Raw genomic sequence first — 20,223 nt, 5'->3', positions numbered from 1 at the left:
ACGTCACGCACCTTCAAACACTTTTCAGTCGACACCGCAGGCCAGGATGGGCAACTTCAATCATTTGTTTTCATCACGTGACACCGCCCACTTTTTAGAATATTCCATTTCGAATCGCTACTGCCGCCTGCTGATGACAAATGAAACTGCACATACCCTTCTTCGCATACACGCCGCGCACATGACGTCACATCCACAGACAGGGCGCGGGAAATTCCAACCCGAATTCAGTCTGAAAACTATTGGCCAGAGGCTTACAGGAGGGCCATTGCGAACGGCTCGGGTGTTAATCGACTCATCAGAAGACATTTCAGTCCGAAACGGTCAAATAAAAAGGCAACTTTAAAGACATTCGGGGGAAAGTTCCATAGTGCAGCTTTAACAAGCCCGAGGACAAAAATGACATTTTGTTCATATGTGCACATCGTGTATGTTTGTATTTATTTTTAATAGCGCTGCAGCCGCGCTATCGATCAATCACAAATTGGTCTTCAAAGTGATCCACAGCCCTAATATATATGCACATAATTATACTTGCGAACAAGGATCAAATCAGTTTTCATTTGTTGAACTGAAGGATGACATCTTCATCATCATCATCATCATCATCATCATCATCAGTTGGAGACGGACGGGGCGGACCTCAAACGGAACGGCCCGCAGATTGGAACGCTGCGCCATGCATAGGTGTCAAACTCGGGTCCTGGAGGGCCGCAGTCCTGCAGGTTTTGGATGTTTCCCTTCTCCAACACTGCTGATTCATATGATCGTCTCATCAGCAAGCTCGTTGATTGGAATCAGCTTGCGCTGGAAGAGGGAAACCTCCGAAATCGGCCCTCCGGGACCGGAGTTCGACACCTTTGGACTGTAGAAAACTGCAACGTCAACGAGTCTTCGTGAAGAGTCCGCTTGCTCGTCAAGGAGCAGCAATGGATGCTCGAGGGCACACGAGCACTTCTTGACGTTCGGGCCACCTTTTGTTCTGAACTTTTCTCTCAACCGATGGTTTGAGGTGAGGAAATCGCACCCACGTTCGTTTCTGGTGACTTTTGGAGATTCTCACTGAAGGCATCCAAACTACGAACTGATGTCGAGTGAGGTCATGTTGAAGGTCGAGCAACCGAAAACACCTTTTACATGACGGATTTTTCAAAACAGCCCTCCTTTGCTCCGGTTAGCTTCTTTTTTCATACTCGGGTCCGGGAACCGACTTGCAAGGCCTTTGGGGCGACTCCCTTTGGAAGCCGGTCCAGAGAATGTCGACCCATTTGAAGTCAAGCAAACTTTTGCCATCACGACACAAAACGTCTTTCATTTCTGGAGGTTTTACGAGAACAACAACAAATCTCCTCAAGTCGTCCATGTTGGAAAGACGTTTATTTCCTTGTTGCCTGCACGTCACGTCACGCTCGACCTTCTCGACCTTCTCAACCTGCTCGACCTTCTCGACCTTCTCGCTTTCGTTCTGTGCCGTTGACGCCTTTCGAGTGTCGTCTTTATGCAAATAATAATCCTTCCGGAAAAAAAGAGGGCAAGCTCATTTCTGAACAACTTGTAAAAGTAAAACGACATAAAAAAATAGCTAATGAAGCTTCTTCTTTCTTTTATTAGGAACTCGACGAGTTTGGTCTTATTTGAAGGCATCGATACTTGTGGAGGATGCCGATAGCGATCGCCACTCACTAAATTCTCCTGCGTTGATGTCAAACGACATTTTTCACATCAAGAGTATCGCTACTTGATATCGGTGAGCACTCAAAACAGTGGATGCTCGTACTGGTATCGGTGTGAACACGCGTGCTTTGGAACGCGTCAAATGTTTTGAATTCCTCTCCCAAATTGAAGTGTTGAATTCCCAGTCGGAAGAGCCATTTTGCAGGTCACGCCTCCGAGCGTGCGTTACCCACAATGCAACGGCGTCAGAAGTCCAGCCACTGGTCCAAGTAGACGCAGTTGGACGGCGAGATCTCGCCGCCCTGGTGACACTCGTGGAAAACCTGCCGGCAGAAAAAACACAAGGTGGCTCCTCGAGAACGTGGCCGCGCGCTTTGCATGTCAAATAACAAGGAAACAAACCAACATGGAACAAAACATCTGCTTCCCAAATTGAACGAACAAAAATGCTTTTTTAAAGACAAAAACGGAAACTGCGTTTGACGTTCACAAAACAAACTCAAACTAATGAGAGCCAAAAGTCTTTGCTGATGAATTGAATGCCAGAAACTTTGAGGAGGATTTGAAGGCGCGTTTTATAAGCACGCTCCGAAGTGTGTGCGTGTGACAGACGGGACGTCATCGAGCAGCAGCCAATAGAAAAGCACCTTCCGATGATGTCACGACAAACTCCCATCAGATGCAATGCTCGGTAAGAAATGCATTATTTGGGTCATTTGGTTGCGCACAAATAATACACATAAAAAAATTAATAAAACGAATACTGAAACTAAAATGAGGCATTTTTTCAATTTAAAAACAAAACTAAATAAAAAGTAACTAAAATTCCTAAACGAAATGATAATAACCCTGGCCCTCACTCGTCCAATCACGTGACGAGCGCCTTCTTCCTTTCTCAGGTTTTCGAGGCACCGTTTTGGGTCATGTCGCCCTCTGCTGGCGACTGCAACGAACAGCAAAGGCGCAAACATTGGGCTTGTTGCTGAAATGAGACGTTTGTCTCGTACCGGGCAGAGTCCGCAGGGCGTCTTGACCAGGCCGGTGGGCGCCACCAAAGCGTTGACGGCGCGGTACAGCTTGATGCGTCCGTCCACGCTGCCCGCAGTTCCCTCCTTGGCCACCATGACGGTCATCTCCACCTTGCCGTCGTACACCAGCGTGTCCAGGATGGTCTCCGTGTCCTCCATCGACAGCTCCACCTGGCCACGGGTCAGAGGTCGAGGAGCGGGGGCGGCAACGGCGACGGCGGCGGCGACGGGGGCGGGCCTACCTTGCTGATGCCCAGCTCGCTGATGTACTTCCAGATTTGGTACGAGGTGGCAAAGGAAGTGCTCCTCTGCATCACGGGGCTCTGCTTGCTGTCCCGCGCCGACTCCGCCTGAAAAAAGCGTAGCTCGTCACGTGACCCCGCCCGCTCCGGCCGTAGAAAGCAAAGTGCGGGCGCGCTTTCAAACGCACGCCATTTTCTTTCTTTTGCCGCCATTTCTAGCCTCGCTCACTTCTTCCTCTCCAACCGTATTGAATTCTTCTTCTTTCTGGACAAAATCTCGTCTTCAGCTTGGACACGATTGACCAACATCCATTTCAAGCGTCTGCATTGGCGGCGTGTAACGATTCACTCCATTTTCCATTTGCAGTTCCCGATTTCAATTACAAAAAATGTTTTTAAATGGTTACAAAATGACTAATTCGATAACCCCAATTTTATTTTATTTTATCATCTACATGTTGTCTGTGTTACAAACATGAACTTCATAAATAATTTGGACTATTTAAGTCCATTTGTGTCTTAATATTGTGCCGTGGCAACGCGTTGTCCGCTTTGTGCAGTGAGACCGATCGTATGAAGAATATGAAGAATATGAAAAATGCGAAAAATATGAAGAATATGAAGAATATGAAGGATGAAGCTCCAGAAGCTTTGTTGAGGATTTGTGTTGATTCTTTGACTATTTCACAAGGTTTGTCCTTTTTGTAATCTTCTAAATCGTATTGAAATACTTGTGCACGTCTTTATGGATTGTGCTTTCACGTTGTGTGAAGGAAATGAACTTGATACGTTTTGCTTTCTCAAACTTGCATCTTATCAGATTGTGCTTTTTTCTTTTCTTTCCTCGGTTGTGGTTTTATCGCTGCGCTCGTTCGAGACCAATCAAATGAAAGCCCGAAGACTCAACAGATACTGTACGTAAGGGTTCAACCAGCGCAACAGAACGAGGCCCTCTACTGGACGCGTAAGACACGACATCAGCAACACGACTTCATTCTGGTGGCCGCGGGCAACAACTTGCCTCGTTAAGTAAACGACGAGCCGCGTGCAAAACTTTTTCCTGCCGTCTGCAAAGACGCGCCAAACAATAGCGGATATCCGCAAAACGTGTCCGTCGGGCGAGCAACGCTGAAAAAGGGCGGCAGGCATAACAGCTAGCACGGCGTTGTTGTTGTGTTTGTCGACGTCAGTATTGCATTGCTTTTCCACGCAGCGGATTTTTACGTCTTTCGGGATCCATTTCAAGATTGCTTCTTAATTCTTGGATGTGCTTTGAGCAGACGGTCGCACCCTCGCCCAATTGAAGCTCACCGCGAGTTCAAAACAACTTTTCAAATCATTTGATTCATTTGTAGCGCAGCGGACCAACATGCGTGTAAATCCCGATCATGCCGACCACACGGACAAAGAAAAGACTGGTCGCCAGGCAATGTCGGGACAAACGGACAAAGGCTGGGACGGCTTTCTTTTTAATTGTGTTGCGTGGCGACGTCATGTCAAACTGGGTGACAACATGGCGCCCTCTCGTCACCGTCAACACTTTGCTTACTACGGCTTTGCTTGCGCCGCCTCAATTTGAGCCAGGACAAGCGTGGCGTGACATCATGTGATGTGGCGTGGCGTGACATGTGATGTGGCGTGACATCATGTGATGTAGCGTGACATCATGTGATGTGGCGTGACGTGGCATGACGTGACATCACCTTGTCGTGCAGGAACTTGAAGCACTGCTGGTTCAAAACCTCCACGAACTCCGACTCGAAGTCCTGGTCGCTGTACCAGGCGCCGCCGGTCACGGAGCGGTCGGGCTGCACGTTGAACAACATGTACACTTTCTTCTTGGACGCCTGCGCACGCACGCACGCACACGCACACACAAAGTCTCATTCAGCATTTGAGAAGCTGACATTTGTCAGCCCAAATATTTGAAAGGGGACATTTGGACGTCCTTGGCAGTCCGAATTCAAAGTGCTCAGCTCAGTCGCTTCACCTTGGGAAGGATTTTCCACATTCCCAAAATGTTCACACTGCGCACTTGTCATAACTTTCAAACATATTTGAAATGTTTGCGTTCATCTGCACCGAATCAAACACGTTTCAAAATAAAAGCCTGAAAATCAAATAGCAGATGCGACGGCACCATATTGGAAAATCATGCGATATCGTCGCTGAATGTAGCGATATCGATATTCTTGCGATATTTAACATGTGGCCAAAATGACATCGGCGGCAATTTGCTCAAGGGCACTTCCACGCGGTCGCCGTGTCAGGGAATCGAAGCCGCAACCCCGGCCGGCCTCGCGTTTGCTGACAGAGCAAATGGCGGAGGCGAGCCGAGGAATCGATTTGGCCAACAGGCGTCGGCAAATGTGGCGGGTCCGACTCACCGCCACAGACTTGACCGCTTTGATGAGTTTTTTGCTCTCCAGGTTCTTGAGGATCTTGTTGATCTCGGTCAGCGGGAGGTTGCTCTTGAAGCGGATGTCTCGGCTCCAAATGCCTGCGCACATTCGCACGTCTCACTTTCACACGCAACTTCCTCTCTCGCACTCTCGCTCGCTCGCTCTCTCTCTCTCTCTTTCTCACACACGCTCTCACCTTTGTTTGCGGCGTCTTCGATGATCTGGTACACGAGCTTCTCCTGGTTATCCGAACCTTTCATCTTGCTGACATCACACGCACAGCAGGTCACATGACACGGTCACATGACACGGTCAACATGGCGTTACCTGGCACTTTGCGCGTCCTTCAGCCTGTAGAGAAGACCGCCGCTGTTCTTGAGCAGATCCAGGACGCCCTGCCGCGCCGCGCAGGTCAAGCAGAGGTCAGGCAGAGGCGAGGGAGGAGACGGACGCGGACGCGGACGCGGACGGACAGACGGAGACCTACGCACCAGCGACAGCAGCTTGTTGATGGCGGCGGCCCTCTGCCGAGGGTCCAAGTGCGGCATGTCGTTCTGGACCACCTCGTCCGTGATGCCGTGCGGAAACTGCTGACACAGCGCCTTGATCCTGAAAACACGGCAGAGCGGCGGGCGGACGTCAGACGTCTTCTTCTATCAAACGGACGCACGCTTCACACACGCCGACGGCTCCTTTGACTAGCGCAACGTGCTAACTGCTATCCAGCGCTTTCTATTCCCTCCTCGATATTGCGATTGTGGCTTCACGTGCCGTTATTTGTTTCAAGGTCCCCTTCGCAGGTACGCTGGCCTCCGTGATTCCCGCCAGCCCCGGTCGGTCAATCGACTGCTACCGCAAGTTCAGGCGCAGTGCAAATGGTCAGTCCCCAGACCTCAACCCCACTGAGACGCTGTGGAGGGGGCTCAACTTGGTCAAGAGCAGAGGAGCCAGGTCGCTGGACGCTTTGGAGAAAAGTCCAATTGTGCATTCTGCCATCTTGTCAAACATTCCTGGACAAGATGCGGTGCTGTTTTGTCGTACAAAGTATTCATAACATGGCTGCTCGCATGACTTGATGTCAACTGTTGGTCCTGTTATTTGGGGAGGATTTTTTTTGGGGGGGGTGCACTCACACACATTGTGGTCTCCCAGGCGGGAAGCAAACTCACGCCAACCTGCACCGAAGGCAAGTGATGGTAGCCCCTCCCCCGCCGACAGGTGGGCAGCGGCGGATCATTTGAGTGACGTCACGCACCTTCAAACACTTTTCAGTCGACACCGCAGGCCAGGATGGGCAACTTCAATCTTTTGTTTTCATCACATGACACCGCCCACTTTTTAAAGCTACTGAAGGTAGAATATTCCATTTCGAATCGCTACTGCCACCTGCTGATGACAAATGAAACTGCACATACCCTTCTTCGCATACACACCGCGCACATGACGTCACATCCACAGACAGGGGAAATTCGAACCCGAATTCAGTCTGAAAACTATTGGCCAGAGGCTTACAGGAGGGCCATTGCGAACGGCTCGGGTGTTAATCGACTCATTAGAAGACATTTCAGTCCTAAATGGTCAAATAAAAAGGCAACTTTAAAGACATTCGGGGGGGGGGGGGGGGTCCATATTGCAGCTTTAAGCACCAGTAACTGTCAAGTTCCTTAATGTACGAACCGTCGAATGACGAAGGGTTGAAGCGGCGAAATCAAAACATGTCAACATCATCACTTGATGAAATGCGCAACGTAAAGTGACTTGAAAGTTTTAAAGCTCCAACCAAAGGGTCTGACCTGTTTTCAATTTCGGCGGGTTCACAGATATTGGTTTCCTTCTTCACTTTCACTTCCGACATCTTGAACGTCCTCTTGGCCACTCGATAGTTTAGATTTTAGACTTGACTCACTGACGAATGTTGTTGTCGTTTTAGCCGGTTAGCTGCTAGCCAGTCATGCTTCAATTTAGTTGTTGTCCTAAAAAGCTAACGCAGACGCGGGGACGTCCAAAACTATCGCCTGATCGAAACGATAGCATTTTGCAACATTTGCCGAATGACAAAACACATCGTTAGCGTCCTCTTAATGTTATCATTATTCGTGAATATGTTTTGTCGTCGTCGTACTAAATGTGATCGCTTGGTAGCTGGAACCAGAAACCGCTGGCCGGGGTCCTAAAAAGCAACACAGACACGGGGACGTCCAAAATATTGCCTGATCGAAAGCATACTACAGTAACACTTTCGGAGCGAATAACAAATGCACAAAACCATCTGAACTTGGTGGAATATTACTTGACAACGTGACAACCTGTTTTCTATCTACGAGTGCAGCGAGTGAGGAAGGCAACTCGTTGCATTCCGCGGCGCTGGCCAGCCCCTGTGCACCGCAGCCGGCTCGCCGGGGCGAGAAATGAAGCCACCGGCGGCCATCTTGCGTTGCCACTTGCTAAGCGTGCCTAACTTGGATAGCCTGCATTGATTTCTCCGCGGCGTGTTTACGTACTTTTCTGTCTCCACGGCGAGAATGACGCTGTTTGTGGCGTAGCCTACGCTGGTAACGTGAAGTTTGGGGGAAGCACATTTCATCGCTACGTGAGTATCAGAATGAGAGCAAAGCCCAATGGGACAGTTTTCAGTACTGCCAAATTTCCAGCGACCTGAGATAATATAGTCTGAATGGTGGATGCAAACAATAACAGTCAAGTAAAGTTGATTCTGTGAGAGACTGTCATCATCTCATGACTCCAACCATGGATCGTGTTTTCAACCAAAATCCAACTCGAAGCTGTCGGAGCAGTGGCAACGCAAAATGGCTGCTTTCCGGCTTCAACCGAGTGAGGCCAATCGCGAGTGCGTGCGTGCAAAACGTCACAGAAACGAGGAGGGCGGCCGGAGCAACCGTTGCCGTGGTGACGCGCACACAACACACGCTCGCTTACAGTCTTCAAGTATCAACTTGGCTCCAAGTAAGTTTTTTTTCGACAATATAATCAATGAAAAGGAGGATTACAAACATGACTTGTTTTCATGAACTGTGCATTGGACTTTGACGTCATCATTGTGTTGATTGGTTTGATTGACAGCTCAGACGCGATCATGGCAGCGGGGGCGGTGGCGGCGCCGCGAATTATTCCCATCATGCAACGGGACAAGATGACGTCAAAGAACCACATTGAGACCAGCACGCTTGTCTGCATCCAGTCGGGTACGTGACGTGACAAAAGTGCCGCAATGGTCCCAAATCGCAACTTCCATGTGTTCCAGTTCAACTGTGCAATTTCATTGTACCCTTTTCAAGCTGGAACCCTTGAAGAGTTCCCCAAAATGGCCACGCCCCCAAAAAAAAGGCTTTCTCATAGCGATGTTCCATAGCACTTTTTTTCTCTCTCTCCACATCCTTACTCAACTCTTCAGTGCACCAATACTCATACCAAATACTTGGAGTACTTCGGAGACACAAGATTCCCAAATATATCCCAAATGTCTCATTTTGCCTTAAGATGGCTGAAAGTAATGGCTATTTTCGATTCTTCTCATTTGTCGTTCTTGATGGTAAAACGGCCAGTATCGGCCACCTTGGTGAGTATCGATACCTTGACGTCAGAGCCGATACCTGGTAGCGTTACTCGCCCTTCCCAATTTTGCCGTAATTGGGGAGTCAGGAAAGCGGCAAACTTCATGGCCAGCATAAAGTTGAGATGCTAACGTTGAGCGAGCCGACGACGGTTTTGGAGCGGACGCCGATGCGGTCATCGCGTTGATGCATGCGTGTGCGCGCAGACACGGCCGACGCGTGGCTTTTCTACACGCTGGACGGCTCCAAGCCAGGAAGCAGCGGGCGCCGCTACCTTTCGCCTTTCCTGCTGCCGAGCGGCCGAGTGTGCGTCCGGGCCCTGGCCGCCACCAGGTAACGTCATGATGTCACTTCCTGCCTACTCCACTTCAATCGCCCGGCAACAAAAACTCCTTCTTATTGGCCGATGGGCTTGTTGAGACTTGGTGTTGTCTCCGTGTGATTGCAAAAGTCATGTTGCTAACTGGAAGTTGAGTTGAACGCTTCAAGCTTGACCTCTCGCTCGCATCACTTCCTGTCAACAGCGACGGCCGCCAGAGCGCCACCGTCACTAAAGTCTTCGTCGTCCGGGAGGCGGAGCCTTTGCAGCAGGTAATCGATGGCTCCATCAATCGACAGAGGGCGCTTGCGTCTCCCGCCGTTGACGACGCCCACCTTTCCGCCAGCGCACAATGTCGCAAAGCCTCAGATGAAAACGCGACGCTTCGTGAGTACAGACGCGTGAATTTTTGCGAGGCTTGGCGAGTTGCCGAAAATGTGACGAAAGTGGGCGTCGTCAATGCAGTGCCCGGTGGTGCAAATGCAGTGAAAAGAGGGCAGAGTGCAGTTTGAGGCGTGCCGCCGCGTCGGGTGGATGTGCACATTTGACTCCGCCCACACGGATTTTGCACCTGGAAGCGCCGACGTGTCTTTCTGTGTTGTTAAAGGGTTACTCAACAGGAAGTCCGACTCTTGCTCCAACCCTCCAAAAAACCGATTTTTGGCAGGCTGTCTTCGGAAGCCGCCCTTCATACATGAGGCCCCTGGGGCCTGTGGGCGGAGTCAAACCTTGAAGCCCACCCGACGTGGCGGCACGCCTCGGCCTGCACTCGTGCGACTTACGACTTAAGTTCCGCTCTTTCCCCGCCCAGCAGGCCAGTCCGGGAGAAAGTTTGCACGGGGACGAGACGACTTCACGCTGGCCTCAAGGTTGACATTTTTCAACACGTTTTCTGCACGCAACCGCCTTTGTATTGAAATGGCTGCCGTTGCTAATGCTAACTGGCTAGCTCAGTGGTTGCAAACATTTTGTGATCGCGATATCGAACGCCGTCGTTCATCATTCCTGACTCGATCTGCAGACGTTACATAAAATGATGAATCGATTATGAAAATCATGCGAGTTGCAGCCTTTTAAAATGGAGTGCTGCTATCTGGTGGCTGACAGGGGAGTGACACCCCAAAAAAAAAAACAGATTGGGTGACCCTCACGCATATAAAGGGGAGGGGGTGGGGGGGGTTGTTTTGAGTCAAAATGACTGCAACCCTACAAGAGGAACGTTTGTCACGTTAGCATAGCCCAACTTCTTCTTCTTTGTCGTTCAGGCCCGAAGGTGACGGGCAGCGAGCGGCCGCTACCGGGTCCTCGCGTGGCTCCACCCGCTGCCGTTTCCCAGGTAACAAACACACATTCACAAATTCTGAAACACGTGTGTGTGTGTGTGTGCACGCAACCAGATTCGCTACTGTGCGCGTGTGTGTGTGTAATAATGCACATCAAGGAGTGTGTGTGTGTGTGTGTGTAACGTTTGTCAGTGCGTTCTTGGGTCAGCTGGACAATTTTCTGCAGCACTTCACTTGCCTCCTTGCCAGCACCCAGCAAACGCCCCTGTTGGTGACGGGCAGGTACTGCAACCAAACGCCAAACGTGATGCCACACTCATGCGCTTTTGTGTGTGCGTTAGCTGGCGAGTTGTGTATGGTGCGACGCTCAACTTCCAGTCAACGCTCACGTGTGTTCCAGAGGCCACGCCCCCATTCGCCAGCAGCTCCGACCCCACCTGCAGGTACACGCACAGCTGCCCAAGCACATAAACACGCACACACCTTGAATTGTGCGTTTGTTGTGTGTCAGGCTCAAGTTTTGTGTGCGTGTTGCGGACGAGGGAACCCGGCCGACCTGCCAAACTGTTTGACGTGCGACGCTGGCCTACACGCGGTAACACAACTCACATGTCAACAAAATGTGTGTGCGTGTTAAACGTGTGTGTGTGTGTGTTGTGACGTTGGAGGTGAAGAGCGCCCCTTGTGTCCAGGAGGACTCGTCACACAAGAGAAACGTTTCCTGTTCCACGTGTCAACGGCCAAACCGCGTCCACGCTCGCTACTGCGACTGGTGTGGTGCGAAGGTCCGCGTAGACACACAAATTTGTGTTGTGGTGTTTGTGCGCCAGCATGCGGCCAGGTGCGGGTCGTGCGGCGCCTGCGTGGCCCACTTCCTGCCGTGACGTCAGCGCATCAACTTCCCAGGTCGTGAAAGGTCCCACAGGGGTCAGCTTCCCCGATTTGGCGTTGGCGCAGGCCGCCGCCCCCGCCGAGCGCCACACGCAGACACGGGGATGGTCCGCCGATGGAGCGCGGCCGCCGCTCACCGCCGTCAGCCCGGGAAGAGGTCAGAGCGCTGGAGGGCGATGATGTAAGATGATGATGATGATGATGATATGGTTGGGGGCGTGTCCATCAGGTTACTGGAGGCAACAGCTGGATCACGTGTGCGCTCACCTGAGGAGTTTTGCCCAGAACGACGCCCCCTTCAGGACGCTGCTGGGAGAGCCTCGCCTGGGCCGCGTACGCTCATCTGCGCCGGTGACGGACAGGAAGAGAGTGCGCGCCCACTTCCTTTCTCCTCCTTCCCTCAGATGACCTCCGCCGTGCTTGAGGAGGACGCTCAGCAGGTCAGCCTGACCCTCGGCTTCGTCCGACAGCCAGTCGGGCAGAACGTGAGACCGCGCACGCCGCTTCGAAGTTCATCCGGGCCAACGCGCGTAGACGGCCGCGGCCTTGACTTGCCTTCCTTTTGCCTCTCAGGTCGCCGGCGAAGCCGCGCACAAGGCGGCGGCCTCGGTGACGGCTCGTCAAGGTCAGTGACCTTGTTAGCCATTTGTCGTTAGCGTCGCTGATTTGGTTTTGATTTGACAGGAAGTGGAAGCAGAGCAGGCGGTGGTGAGATGGTGAGACTCGCACGCACGCACGCACGCTCGCCGACATCGGGCTCCTCCCCCTTTCTCAAATTTCCGGTGGCACCAGGCGAGGGACGTCCAGTTGCTCCAGGAATTAGGCCCGGGTCCCAGTCGCGCTCGTGTAAGCGTCGTCCAGAGGCTCCTGGATCAGGTGAGGAGTACCGGCCAATCGGGCGCCTCCCTCGCCGCCTGCCAACAACCGCCCGTCCTCGTCCCCCAGGGGGCGGACCCGGACCGCTGCGCCGGCGACGGACGTCCCGCCGCGGCCATCGCCACCGTCAACGGGCACCACGCCGTCCTTCCGCTTCTACTGCAGTGCGGCGCCGACGTCGACCGAACATCTGGCCCGTAAGATGGCGCCATGTTAGCGTTAGCATACGGGAAGGTCGGCAGTAAAACGGTTCCCGTGAGTCGCTAGTTACATCAAGAAAATGATCTCATGCTGGGATTTGGGGTTTTCCAGTGCAAATGAAGGGCCATCTAGTGGCGAATGTTGATAGTACAACTTTCAAGTACACAATTGAAGCCCGGCGGCATTTGTGGAGGGTTCGACAGTACTGGCCCGTGAATAGCAAAAATAAAAAACATTGAATTATCCAAGCAAAATTGGTTTCTGAAATTAAAAGATTGTCAACGATATGGAAGAAAAGTTCAAACAGCTTTCCACGTTAGCATTGGTGCGAACATGCATGTGCTGTGGTCCAACCCCCCCCCCGTCAGAATGAAGAACACGGCGCTGCACGAGGCCGCCGCGCTCGGAACGCAAGGTCTGGACTGCGCTCGTGTTCTCCTCAGGCAAGTTTTGCTCGTTTTAGGGATGGAAACGTTTCCTTTGTTTGGCAACGCAGCACCGTAACAACGGTGATGAAAATGGCCGCCCGCGCAAACGGTCCAGGTGACGTTTGCGTTTTTGCCTCCCAGCTGCAACGCCGGCACCACAATTCGGAACAAAGACGGCCTGACGGCCTACGAGGTGGCCGCCGCCGCCGGATGCGGCGCCATGATGTCGCTGCTGGATGATGACTCCGCCTCTATGGAAGGGGCGGAGCTTGCACACAGCTCACCGCGACAAACAAACTCTCATCGTACGATGTGAGCCGCGCACGAGCCGAGAGAAAAAAAAAACCTGCTTGAGCGTTTATTGACTTTTTATTGTCTCTCATGAGAGGAAGATGACGAACGGACGGACGGACGCGGCGGAGGCTCAGCGTCGCAATCGCAGGAAGAAGGCGTGTCGACACTCGGCGCTGTCCAGCGCGTAGTACTTGTCGTAAAAGTCCAGGATGTACTCCTCGGCCTGGAAGCCGAACTTCTGGTACAGCAACATGGCCGGGTTGCTGGCCGACACGTGCAGCGTCACGTCCTTGCCCATGCACGTCTCGAAGAGAAGAAGAAGAACATCACATGTCCACATCCACACTTCGCAAGGCTCAAAATCAGCTTTCTTGATTTTATTCAAATGAAAAAAGATATTAAATATTTATCATACCAATAATCAGAAATATGTAGTTTTTTTGTGTAGCACTTTTTTTTCAGGGAATTGAAAGATGACAACATCCCAAATGGATTTTCTTTTTTCCAGAAGCAACATTTTTTCCTTTCTTAAATCGAAAGAAATAATCTGCAACCCGAAATCAAATGCAAATCAATGATCACGCTTGAGGAGCACGTGACGTGCGCTCACCTGGATGAGGTGGTAGATCATGAAGGTCCCGATGCCCGCCCGCCGCCACTCGGGATGGACCAGCAGGAAGGAGACGTACGCTTCGTTGTACTTGACGTCGGGCACCATGAAGCCGAAGCCCACCACCACCTTCTTGTAGAGCGCCACCACGCTGAAGTCGGGGTACTGCAGGCACTCCGACAGGTCCACTCCTGAGGGGGCGGAGCCAGGCGTAAAGCTCACGCACACGCGGGCCCGCGGCGGCGGCGGCGCTACCTGGCCAGAAGCCGTGGCGACACATGGCGTTGACCGAGGGGATGTGATTGGGCCGCACGTAGCAGTAGTCCAGGGGGGCGTCGGCCTCCGGGGTCCAGCCGGGCTCCTTCCGGTGGGCGTGCGCCCGGATCTCAGCCAGCAGACGCATCTTCAGGGGACGGCTCTCGTAGTCGCGCCTGGCACGTGACCCACAAAAGCACGTCTTCAAGACGCACGTTAAGATCGCCGCTCACGCAACTTTTCACAAAGCAAATTGTGGCACGTCATGAAAAAGGCCAAAGATTGTTTTGAAGGTGCGAACGATCGAGCGACATTTTGCCACCGCCGTCGTCGTCGTTTCCATCAAGTCGGTTTCCTCTGCTGGTGAAACCGACAGCAGCCCAGTTGCAAGGTCACTGAGGTGAGTGTCAGTGGCGCCCCCAGTGGACAGAATTGGCAACAACAGTTAGTTGAGGTTTGACGGGCTGCGTGCGTGCGTGCGTGCGTGCGTGCGTGCGTGCGTGCGTGCGTGCGTGCGTGCGTGTCTGCTTTCATTGCGTGCGTGCGTGCGTGCGTGCGTGTCTGCTTTCATTGCGTGCGTGCGTGCGTGCGTGCGTGCGTGCGTGTCTGCTTTCATTGCACATTTCCAACAAATCAGCCGCTCCTTTTTGCGTCTGCGTCCCTCGCAACTTTCCCAAGTTTAGCAACATTTGTTTCTTGGCGCGTTCATCGTCTTCATTTTTTTTCTCAGATGATCGTCTGTGACGTGATTTTAATCTTGAAAATTAGCTGCACTTAGCAAATTGTTGATTCAAGTGCATTGGCCCGTTTCAAATTCTATCCAAACGTCTCCGGAACATTGCGCACATTTTGTTTTTGTCTTCTCAATATTTTAAGGACATTTTCTTTCTGTAACATTTTTGTTGTTATTAATTTGAGTACGATGTGTTGGCACTTGATTGCTAAACATCCAAAGTTGTTGAATGAGAATGACAAGAAATGTCAGCCGGCTTATCGACGACGACAAATGACGACGCGAGTCCTGAATGAAAAGGAAAACGCTGCACTGCAACGTGCAGATAAAAGAAATTGCTCAAAATATTGGATATGAATTTGGAGGCCTGGCGCGTTTCCGATCTTGGCGGCTTCACGGTTTAGCCTTGCTAACACCACGTGAGCGAACTCTGATAACAGCTGTGATGTCATTTTTGGCGGACAGCAAATGGCCCCGCCCCCGGCCGGCCCCCCACCAAAAAAAAACCTCTGAGATGGAATTTGTCGCTTGATGCCGATTTCCTAAACACAAAATCCATCCCAAGCGAACGCCGCGTTTAGGCGAGCGGTCAACAACGTCGACAACATTTTGAACTGGACTTTTCTGCTGTGAAGTGGCTCAGCCAATCAGAGAGCTGGGCTCAAATCAGCGAAGCTTCTTTGTACCTGATGTAAGGTTTGAGGAGGCGGGACGTGTACGGGCTCTTGATGGTTTGCTCCGAGGCGCCGTCGGCTCCCGTCAGGCGGCAGCAGAAAGAAACCAGAGGCGAGGGCGAGCCGCGACCAGCCCAACCTTTCACCTGCGGAAAGTCACGCCCCCGTCAAGCTCACGCACCCACCTGCCCGTCGGCGCTTCCCGTCAGGCGGCCTTACCTGGAAGCGGTCCAAGACGCGCAGATCCGGGCTACCGGCGCCGCGGCGATCGCCGGCCGCCTCCCGGCCCGCCGGCTGCGCGGCGTAGACTCCGCCCACCAGGCTGAGCGCGCGGTCGATGTCCAGCAGGGGCAGTCCTTGCTGCCGCTTGGCCTGCCGCACCATCAGCTTGCGGCGGAGGCGGCGGGCCTGCGGTGTGACGGCCAGCGCCAGCGGGCACGCGTCCAGGCGGCGCCGCAGCATCCGCTCCTCGTACGGGCCAACGTGGGCGTAGCGGGGAAGGGGAGGGGCCCCGTGGCTCTTGTCGCAGCGAGCCGGCCTTTTCCGCTCCAGAATGTCGCGGGCGGCGGAGAGACGCCGGCCCGCCGCTTCTTCAAAGTCGCCCTGGCGTGCGTTGTCGTCGTCCTCGCTGTCCGCCTCCCGCTTAATGTGGGCCGGCAGCAAGCGGAGTTTCTTGCGCGCGGAGGTGGCGGGGGGAGGGGCATACTCCATCCCGGGGTCGATCATGGCGTCCGCCTCCATCTCCTCGTCATCTGCAGCGCACAAGAAGACGCGTCGACGAGGGATGCGCGCAAAGCGTTTGACAAGCGACATCTTCCCGCGATGACATCACCGTTTTCTTTTCTTTTTTGTGCAGCTTAAAAACATTCGACTCGTGTTGCGACGTCAGAGGATGAGCAAAAAAAGTGAACATCGTCGCGTCGCATTGTTTTGCTGCTTTCCAAACTCTTGTCACTTTTTACAGCGCCCTTTTCCTTCCTTTTCATTTGATTGGGTTGGATTTTTTGTCTGCCGCCACCACACAAGACGCTTTTGCATTTTGCTCGCCGTCCCTTTTGTGAAGCACTATTAGCCATTTAGCTTAGCTTATAGCCGGGCTGCCCGTTTTGGTTTGCCGGAGGTCCGTCTCGTCACGGAGGAGGCGGGACTTCCGACGACCTTTGTCAGCTTCGTTTCCGTTTCCTGTTTGCGACGTGCGGGCCGCGTCCCGGTTCTTGCGCCGCCGACGGGTGCGAGCGCGTAGTGTCCGTCTCAGTTGTCCGAAGCATTCAGAGTTTAGATGCCCTTCGCACTCGGTCGGAAAAGGCACGACCCGGTCGTCGCCGCCGCTCGAAGCAGGCCGCCCACTTCCGAGGAAGCGCCACGGACGACGTGCGCCCGCCGGTGGCGCCGAGCGGCAAGTTACAAGCCGCCGCCGTATTCCTTCCTCCGTCGTGCCACAGCAGCTTCCACTCAAGTGACGGCAACCACACCAACGTTAGCGTGTTTGAAGCCGCTTTCAATCAATCAATCAATCAATCAATATCCTTCCAATTTGCAATCTTGGGCGCATACAACATCGGTTCCAAGGCTCAAAGTATTATTTTGCAAATCAATGAATTCATTTGAGAAGGGTTTTTTTTGCAGGTCAATAGACGTGACGGACGGACGGCCTTCGTTCAGCAATAAAAAAAAAATGATGACATCATGAATCAACAAGTGGTTTTCTTTTTTCTCCTCCTCAAATCGACGGATTTTGTTTCTTCAATTCACGTTGCGGTGCGAAGTTTGATTTTTTTTTGTCTACTCGTCAAAAGCGCATTTGATTTCATCTGCTTGAAGGTCATTTGATGCAATACTCAAAATGATTTCTTTATTTGCTGTACGTCGCAGAGCTCTAAAGACGGAGCCCCAAAAACGGGACGACTTTCAATTTGTAATCATTGAAGCGGTGAACTTTTGTCTGTTAAACAAATGTGAAGAATGCGAAACAGCAGCAAATTACCCCCAAAAAAAGAAGAAACAGCAGCAGAAAACTTGTGTTTGCGTTTTGAGGGTCTGCTGCGTTTCGGAAAATGGCGGGCGCAGTCTTGGAGAAGATTTTCTCTTTCTCACAACTGACTGACTGACGGGCGACAACGCGCACGCGACGCCATCGAGCACGAATGGCGGCCACTTTTCATTCTTCCCCACAAAAACCTTTTTTCATTCGTCCCTGGCAGAATCCGCCTTCTGCCTTCGTCCGCCAATCGAGCTGAAACGCGCGCAGGTTGAACTTCTCCTTTTCTTCACCATCGCTGCCGAGCCCCCGCCTGCAACTCATGGCCACTAAGCCACGTGTCAATCATGTGCGGGCGGGCGGGCGCCATCAAGTCGAAGACCACAAGTCTCGTCTCGCCGTCCGTTCATTCGCGACCGACACTTTTTTTAGTCTCGCCGCCGGATTCTTTCTCACGTCTGCGAGTCGCGGTTTCTAATTATTGTGATGGCAATTATTGAGGCGGCGCGGCGCGTCCCGAGAAGTGACGCAAACGGCAGCGACTTACCGTGAAAAAGCGCCTGTGGCGGCATGGCGTCCGGGATGAGGTCGGCCTCCGACAGCAGGCTGGGCGTGGCCGAGTGGGAGGCCGGCGTCCCGGGGGCCGAGAAGTCGGGCGAGGGTGACGGCGACGGGCTGGTCAGCGGCGTCCTGTCCGAAGAGCTGAGGGAGGAGAAATCCACCACCTCGCCTTTTTCCAGTTGCGAGTCCGCCTGGCGCCGGGCAGCCCCGGCGCCGCCGCGGCCGCCGCCCACTTTGGCAGGGGCGGAGGCGCGCTCGGCAAAGCCCGCCTCCTTCTGAGCCCGCCGGATGTCTTTGGCCTCCTGCGTCCGCGAGCGTTTCTCCTTCAGCTGCATGGCCGTCTCCACCGTGTTCCTGCCGGCGCCACCGCGCTTCCGCAGACCTTCCACCGCAACGCTGGGCGGTTCCGCCGCCGATTTGCAGGCCGAGCCTGCCGCGTGTCGTCAGATGAAAGCCAAGGTTATAAAAGTAGCGCGGTCGGTCGGTCGGTCGGTCGGGCTCACCTTTCAGCTTGGCGGCGGCAGCTTTGTGGGCGTGGCCGCGCAGGACGGGAGGTCGGTTGTGAACCAGCTTCCACCATCCCGGTTCGCCGAACTCCTGCGCCCCCGAGCGGAAGAACGCGGGACTCCCCACCGACAGGCAGCCCGCCACCGTGCTCCACCAGGTGGACGTCTTTTTCCTGCCGGGGCGGCAAGAGCGCGTCAGACCTGGACCGCCGCCACGCCAAGACGGCAAGACGAGCGGAAGTCACCTGGAACCCAGGAGAAAGTTCCAGTGGCGGCCGATGAAGGCGCAGATGTCCTCCTTCCAGCGGAAGTAGCCTTGGCGTCCGGTGCCCTCCAGAGACAGATTGTACATGGCCAGCATGACCACCTGCCACACAGCAACTCGCGTCAGCCGGCGGCCGGCCGACGTCGCCAAAGGCGCGGCCGGCGTCGCCAACGGCGCGGCGGTACGACCTGCTGCCAGGTGAGCCGCATCCTCTCGAAGGTCTCCTTGCCGTCCTCGGAGCAGTCGCGGCACACGAACTTGAAGAAGTTGTCGCCTTTCAGGTAGCTGGGCTGGTTGCCGTGGAGATGAGCTAACGTGAGCAGCTTACGTTAGCATTTCTCATCCTTCTTTCAATCAGCAACAAGACAGCCGACATCATCGCAAAAACCGTCAACAAACGCCAACGGCGAGCCTCGCGCTGCCTCAAAAGCCAAGAAGGAAAAATAGGTTGAAAGATGAGAAGAAATCCAAATCAAAACTTGATTCCTCAACTGGACACGATAAAAAGTCCACACACGTTCAATTCCAAATGACATTATGCACTCAAAGGTCAAATGATTGTGTTTTCTTGAAATATGACATCAGCGAGTATGAGATGGAAATGCGAGTTTGGGAATTGCTTGTAAATATCAACGTAAAAGATCCTGTGCAATAAGTAATACTCATGTCTGGTAAATGTAAGAAAAGACTTTGAAAAACAGGACATTTTCAAGAAAACAGCCAGCAAGATCCCCAAAAACATGAAGGCCTTGAAAATTCGATTTTCTCATCGATTGATGGCATAAAAAAGCATAATAAAAGGAACAAAGTCCGTTTTTTGGAATGAATATCGAGCAAATCCATTTGATTTCGATTCATCGATTTTTTTAAAGCTCGCCTTAAGTCACGTCACAAGTTAACTTGAATGAGGACTTTTATTCCACTCAAGGCGACTCGTTTTCACGCAGGCTTTTTCCAGATGACAAACTTGAAAAGACAAAATTGCACGCCGGCGATAGGCGGGCAAGCGGTAAAGTGGGATTTTCCTGGTTCCATAAATGAAAACAATAACAAGTGGAAGGCCAGCCTGGCTGGAGAGAAGAAGAGGAAGAGGAGGAAGAGGAAGAGGAGGAAGAGGAGGAAGAGGAAGAGGAGGAAGAGGAGGAAGAGGAGGAAGAGGAGGAAGAGGAGGAAGAGGCCTACCTGCGGGGATCCACTTGTGGCATCGCTCGCAGTAGAAGGCCAAGTGGTTGCAGGCCCACGCGGCGTCGGCCTCCTCGGCCAGGTCGCTGGCGAGCGAGTCGCCGCTGTGGTCGTGCGACAGGTCCAGCGAGCCCCGCTCCTCCGACTCCACGATCAGGAGCGTCTCGCCCTCCACCTCGCCCTCCTCCAGGCCCTCGGAAGCCGACGTGCACGCCACCTCGTCCTCCGCGCCGCCGCCGCCGTCCATCG

The 20,223-nt window shown here is 53.1% G+C and overlaps 3 protein-coding genes across 4 annotated transcripts; 1 reads left to right on the top strand and 2 right to left on the bottom strand.

Moving 5' to 3' along the window:
* Positions 1 to 1,358: 1,358 nt before the first annotated feature.
* Positions 1,359 to 7,657, bottom strand: polr3f (polymerase (RNA) III (DNA directed) polypeptide F). The gene is made up of 9 exons (XM_086083448.1): positions 7,140 to 7,657; positions 5,838 to 5,955; positions 5,674 to 5,741; positions 5,543 to 5,610; positions 5,332 to 5,444; positions 4,648 to 4,791; positions 2,945 to 3,052; positions 2,682 to 2,873; positions 1,359 to 1,997 (listed from the first exon to the last, which is right to left on the bottom strand). The coding sequence occupies exons 1-9, from the start codon at positions 7,199 to 7,201 to the stop codon at positions 1,920 to 1,922; spliced, it is 951 nt and encodes a 316-aa protein (XP_085939574.1). The 5' UTR covers positions 7,202 to 7,657; the 3' UTR covers positions 1,359 to 1,919.
* Positions 7,658 to 7,810: 153 nt separating this feature from the next.
* dzank1 (double zinc ribbon and ankyrin repeat domains 1) lies at positions 7,811 to 13,333 on the top strand. Its single transcript, XM_086083447.1, has 20 exons — positions 7,811 to 8,310; positions 8,428 to 8,549; positions 9,125 to 9,251; positions 9,443 to 9,509; positions 10,052 to 10,106; positions 10,503 to 10,573; positions 10,713 to 10,802; positions 10,862 to 10,963; positions 11,032 to 11,142; positions 11,213 to 11,305; positions 11,427 to 11,568; positions 11,641 to 11,744; positions 11,816 to 11,896; positions 11,985 to 12,036; positions 12,096 to 12,127; positions 12,204 to 12,287; positions 12,357 to 12,484; positions 12,857 to 12,931; positions 13,058 to 13,228; positions 13,309 to 13,333. Exons 2-20 carry the CDS (start codon positions 8,441 to 8,443, stop codon positions 13,310 to 13,312), a joined length of 1,698 nt encoding a protein of 565 aa, XP_085939573.1. The 5' UTR covers positions 7,811 to 8,310; positions 8,428 to 8,440; the 3' UTR covers positions 13,313 to 13,333.
* Positions 13,267 to 20,221, bottom strand: kat14 (lysine acetyltransferase 14). 2 transcript variants are annotated; one of them, XM_086083443.1, is made up of 10 exons: positions 19,975 to 20,221; positions 18,981 to 19,102; positions 18,773 to 18,894; positions 18,525 to 18,700; positions 18,008 to 18,451; positions 15,702 to 16,234; positions 15,495 to 15,628; positions 14,076 to 14,251; positions 13,821 to 14,011; positions 13,267 to 13,514 (listed from the first exon to the last, which is right to left on the bottom strand). In XM_086083443.1, the coding sequence occupies exons 1-10, from the start codon at positions 20,219 to 20,221 to the stop codon at positions 13,341 to 13,343; spliced, it is 2,319 nt and encodes a 772-aa protein (XP_085939569.1). In that variant the 3' UTR covers positions 13,267 to 13,340. The 2 variants fall into 2 exon arrangements, with proteins under 2 accessions (XP_085939569.1, XP_085939570.1); XM_086083444.1 differs by having other exon boundaries at positions 18,981 to 19,214; positions 19,975 to 20,106.
* Between the last annotated feature and the right edge of the window lie 2 nt (positions 20,222 to 20,223).

The sequence above is a fragment of the Leptonotus elevatus genome, chromosome 8 (assembly GCF_054856555.1).
Source record: "Leptonotus elevatus isolate MCC_2025b chromosome 8, RoL_Lele_1.0, whole genome shotgun sequence".
NCBI lineage: Eukaryota > Metazoa > Chordata > Actinopteri > Syngnathiformes > Syngnathidae > Leptonotus > Leptonotus elevatus.
Note: the sequence above shows the minus strand (reverse complement) of the source record. Positions and strands in the feature narration are given on the sequence as shown.

Bases quoted from the DNA above. Each gene is read 5' to 3' on its own strand.
- polr3f (XM_086083448.1), bottom strand. From the start codon at position 7,201: ATGTCGGAAGTGAAAGTGAAGAAGGAAACCAATATCTGTGAACCCGCC. The intron at 5,742-5,837 runs GTGCGTAGGTCT...GCGGCGCGGCAG, and splicing joins TCAACAAGCTGCTGTCGCTG to GGCGTCCTGGATCTGCTCAA. The intron at 3,053-4,647 runs GTGATGTCACGT...CGCTTTTTTCAG, and splicing joins TCAAGTTCCTGCACGACAAG to GCGGAGTCGGCGCGGGACAG.
- dzank1 (XM_086083447.1), top strand. From the start codon at position 8,441: ATGGCAGCGGGGGCGGTGGCGGCGCCGCGAATTATTCCCATCATGCAA. The intron at 11,745-11,815 runs GTACGCTCATCT...TCCTTCCCTCAG, and splicing joins GAGAGCCTCGCCTGGGCCGC to ATGACCTCCGCCGTGCTTGA. The intron at 11,897-11,984 runs GTGAGACCGCGC...TTTGCCTCTCAG, and splicing joins GACAGCCAGTCGGGCAGAAC to GTCGCCGGCGAAGCCGCGCA.
- kat14 (XM_086083443.1), bottom strand. From the start codon at position 20,221: ATGGACGGCGGCGGCGGCGCGGAGGACGAGGTGGCGTGCACGTCGGCT. The intron at 18,452-18,524 runs GTGAGCCCGACC...GACACGCGGCAG, and splicing joins TGCCGCCGCCAAGCTGAAAG to GCTCGGCCTGCAAATCGGCG. The intron at 14,012-14,075 runs GTAGCGCCGCCG...CCGCCCCCTCAG, and splicing joins TCGCCACGGCTTCTGGCCAG to GAGTGGACCTGTCGGAGTGC.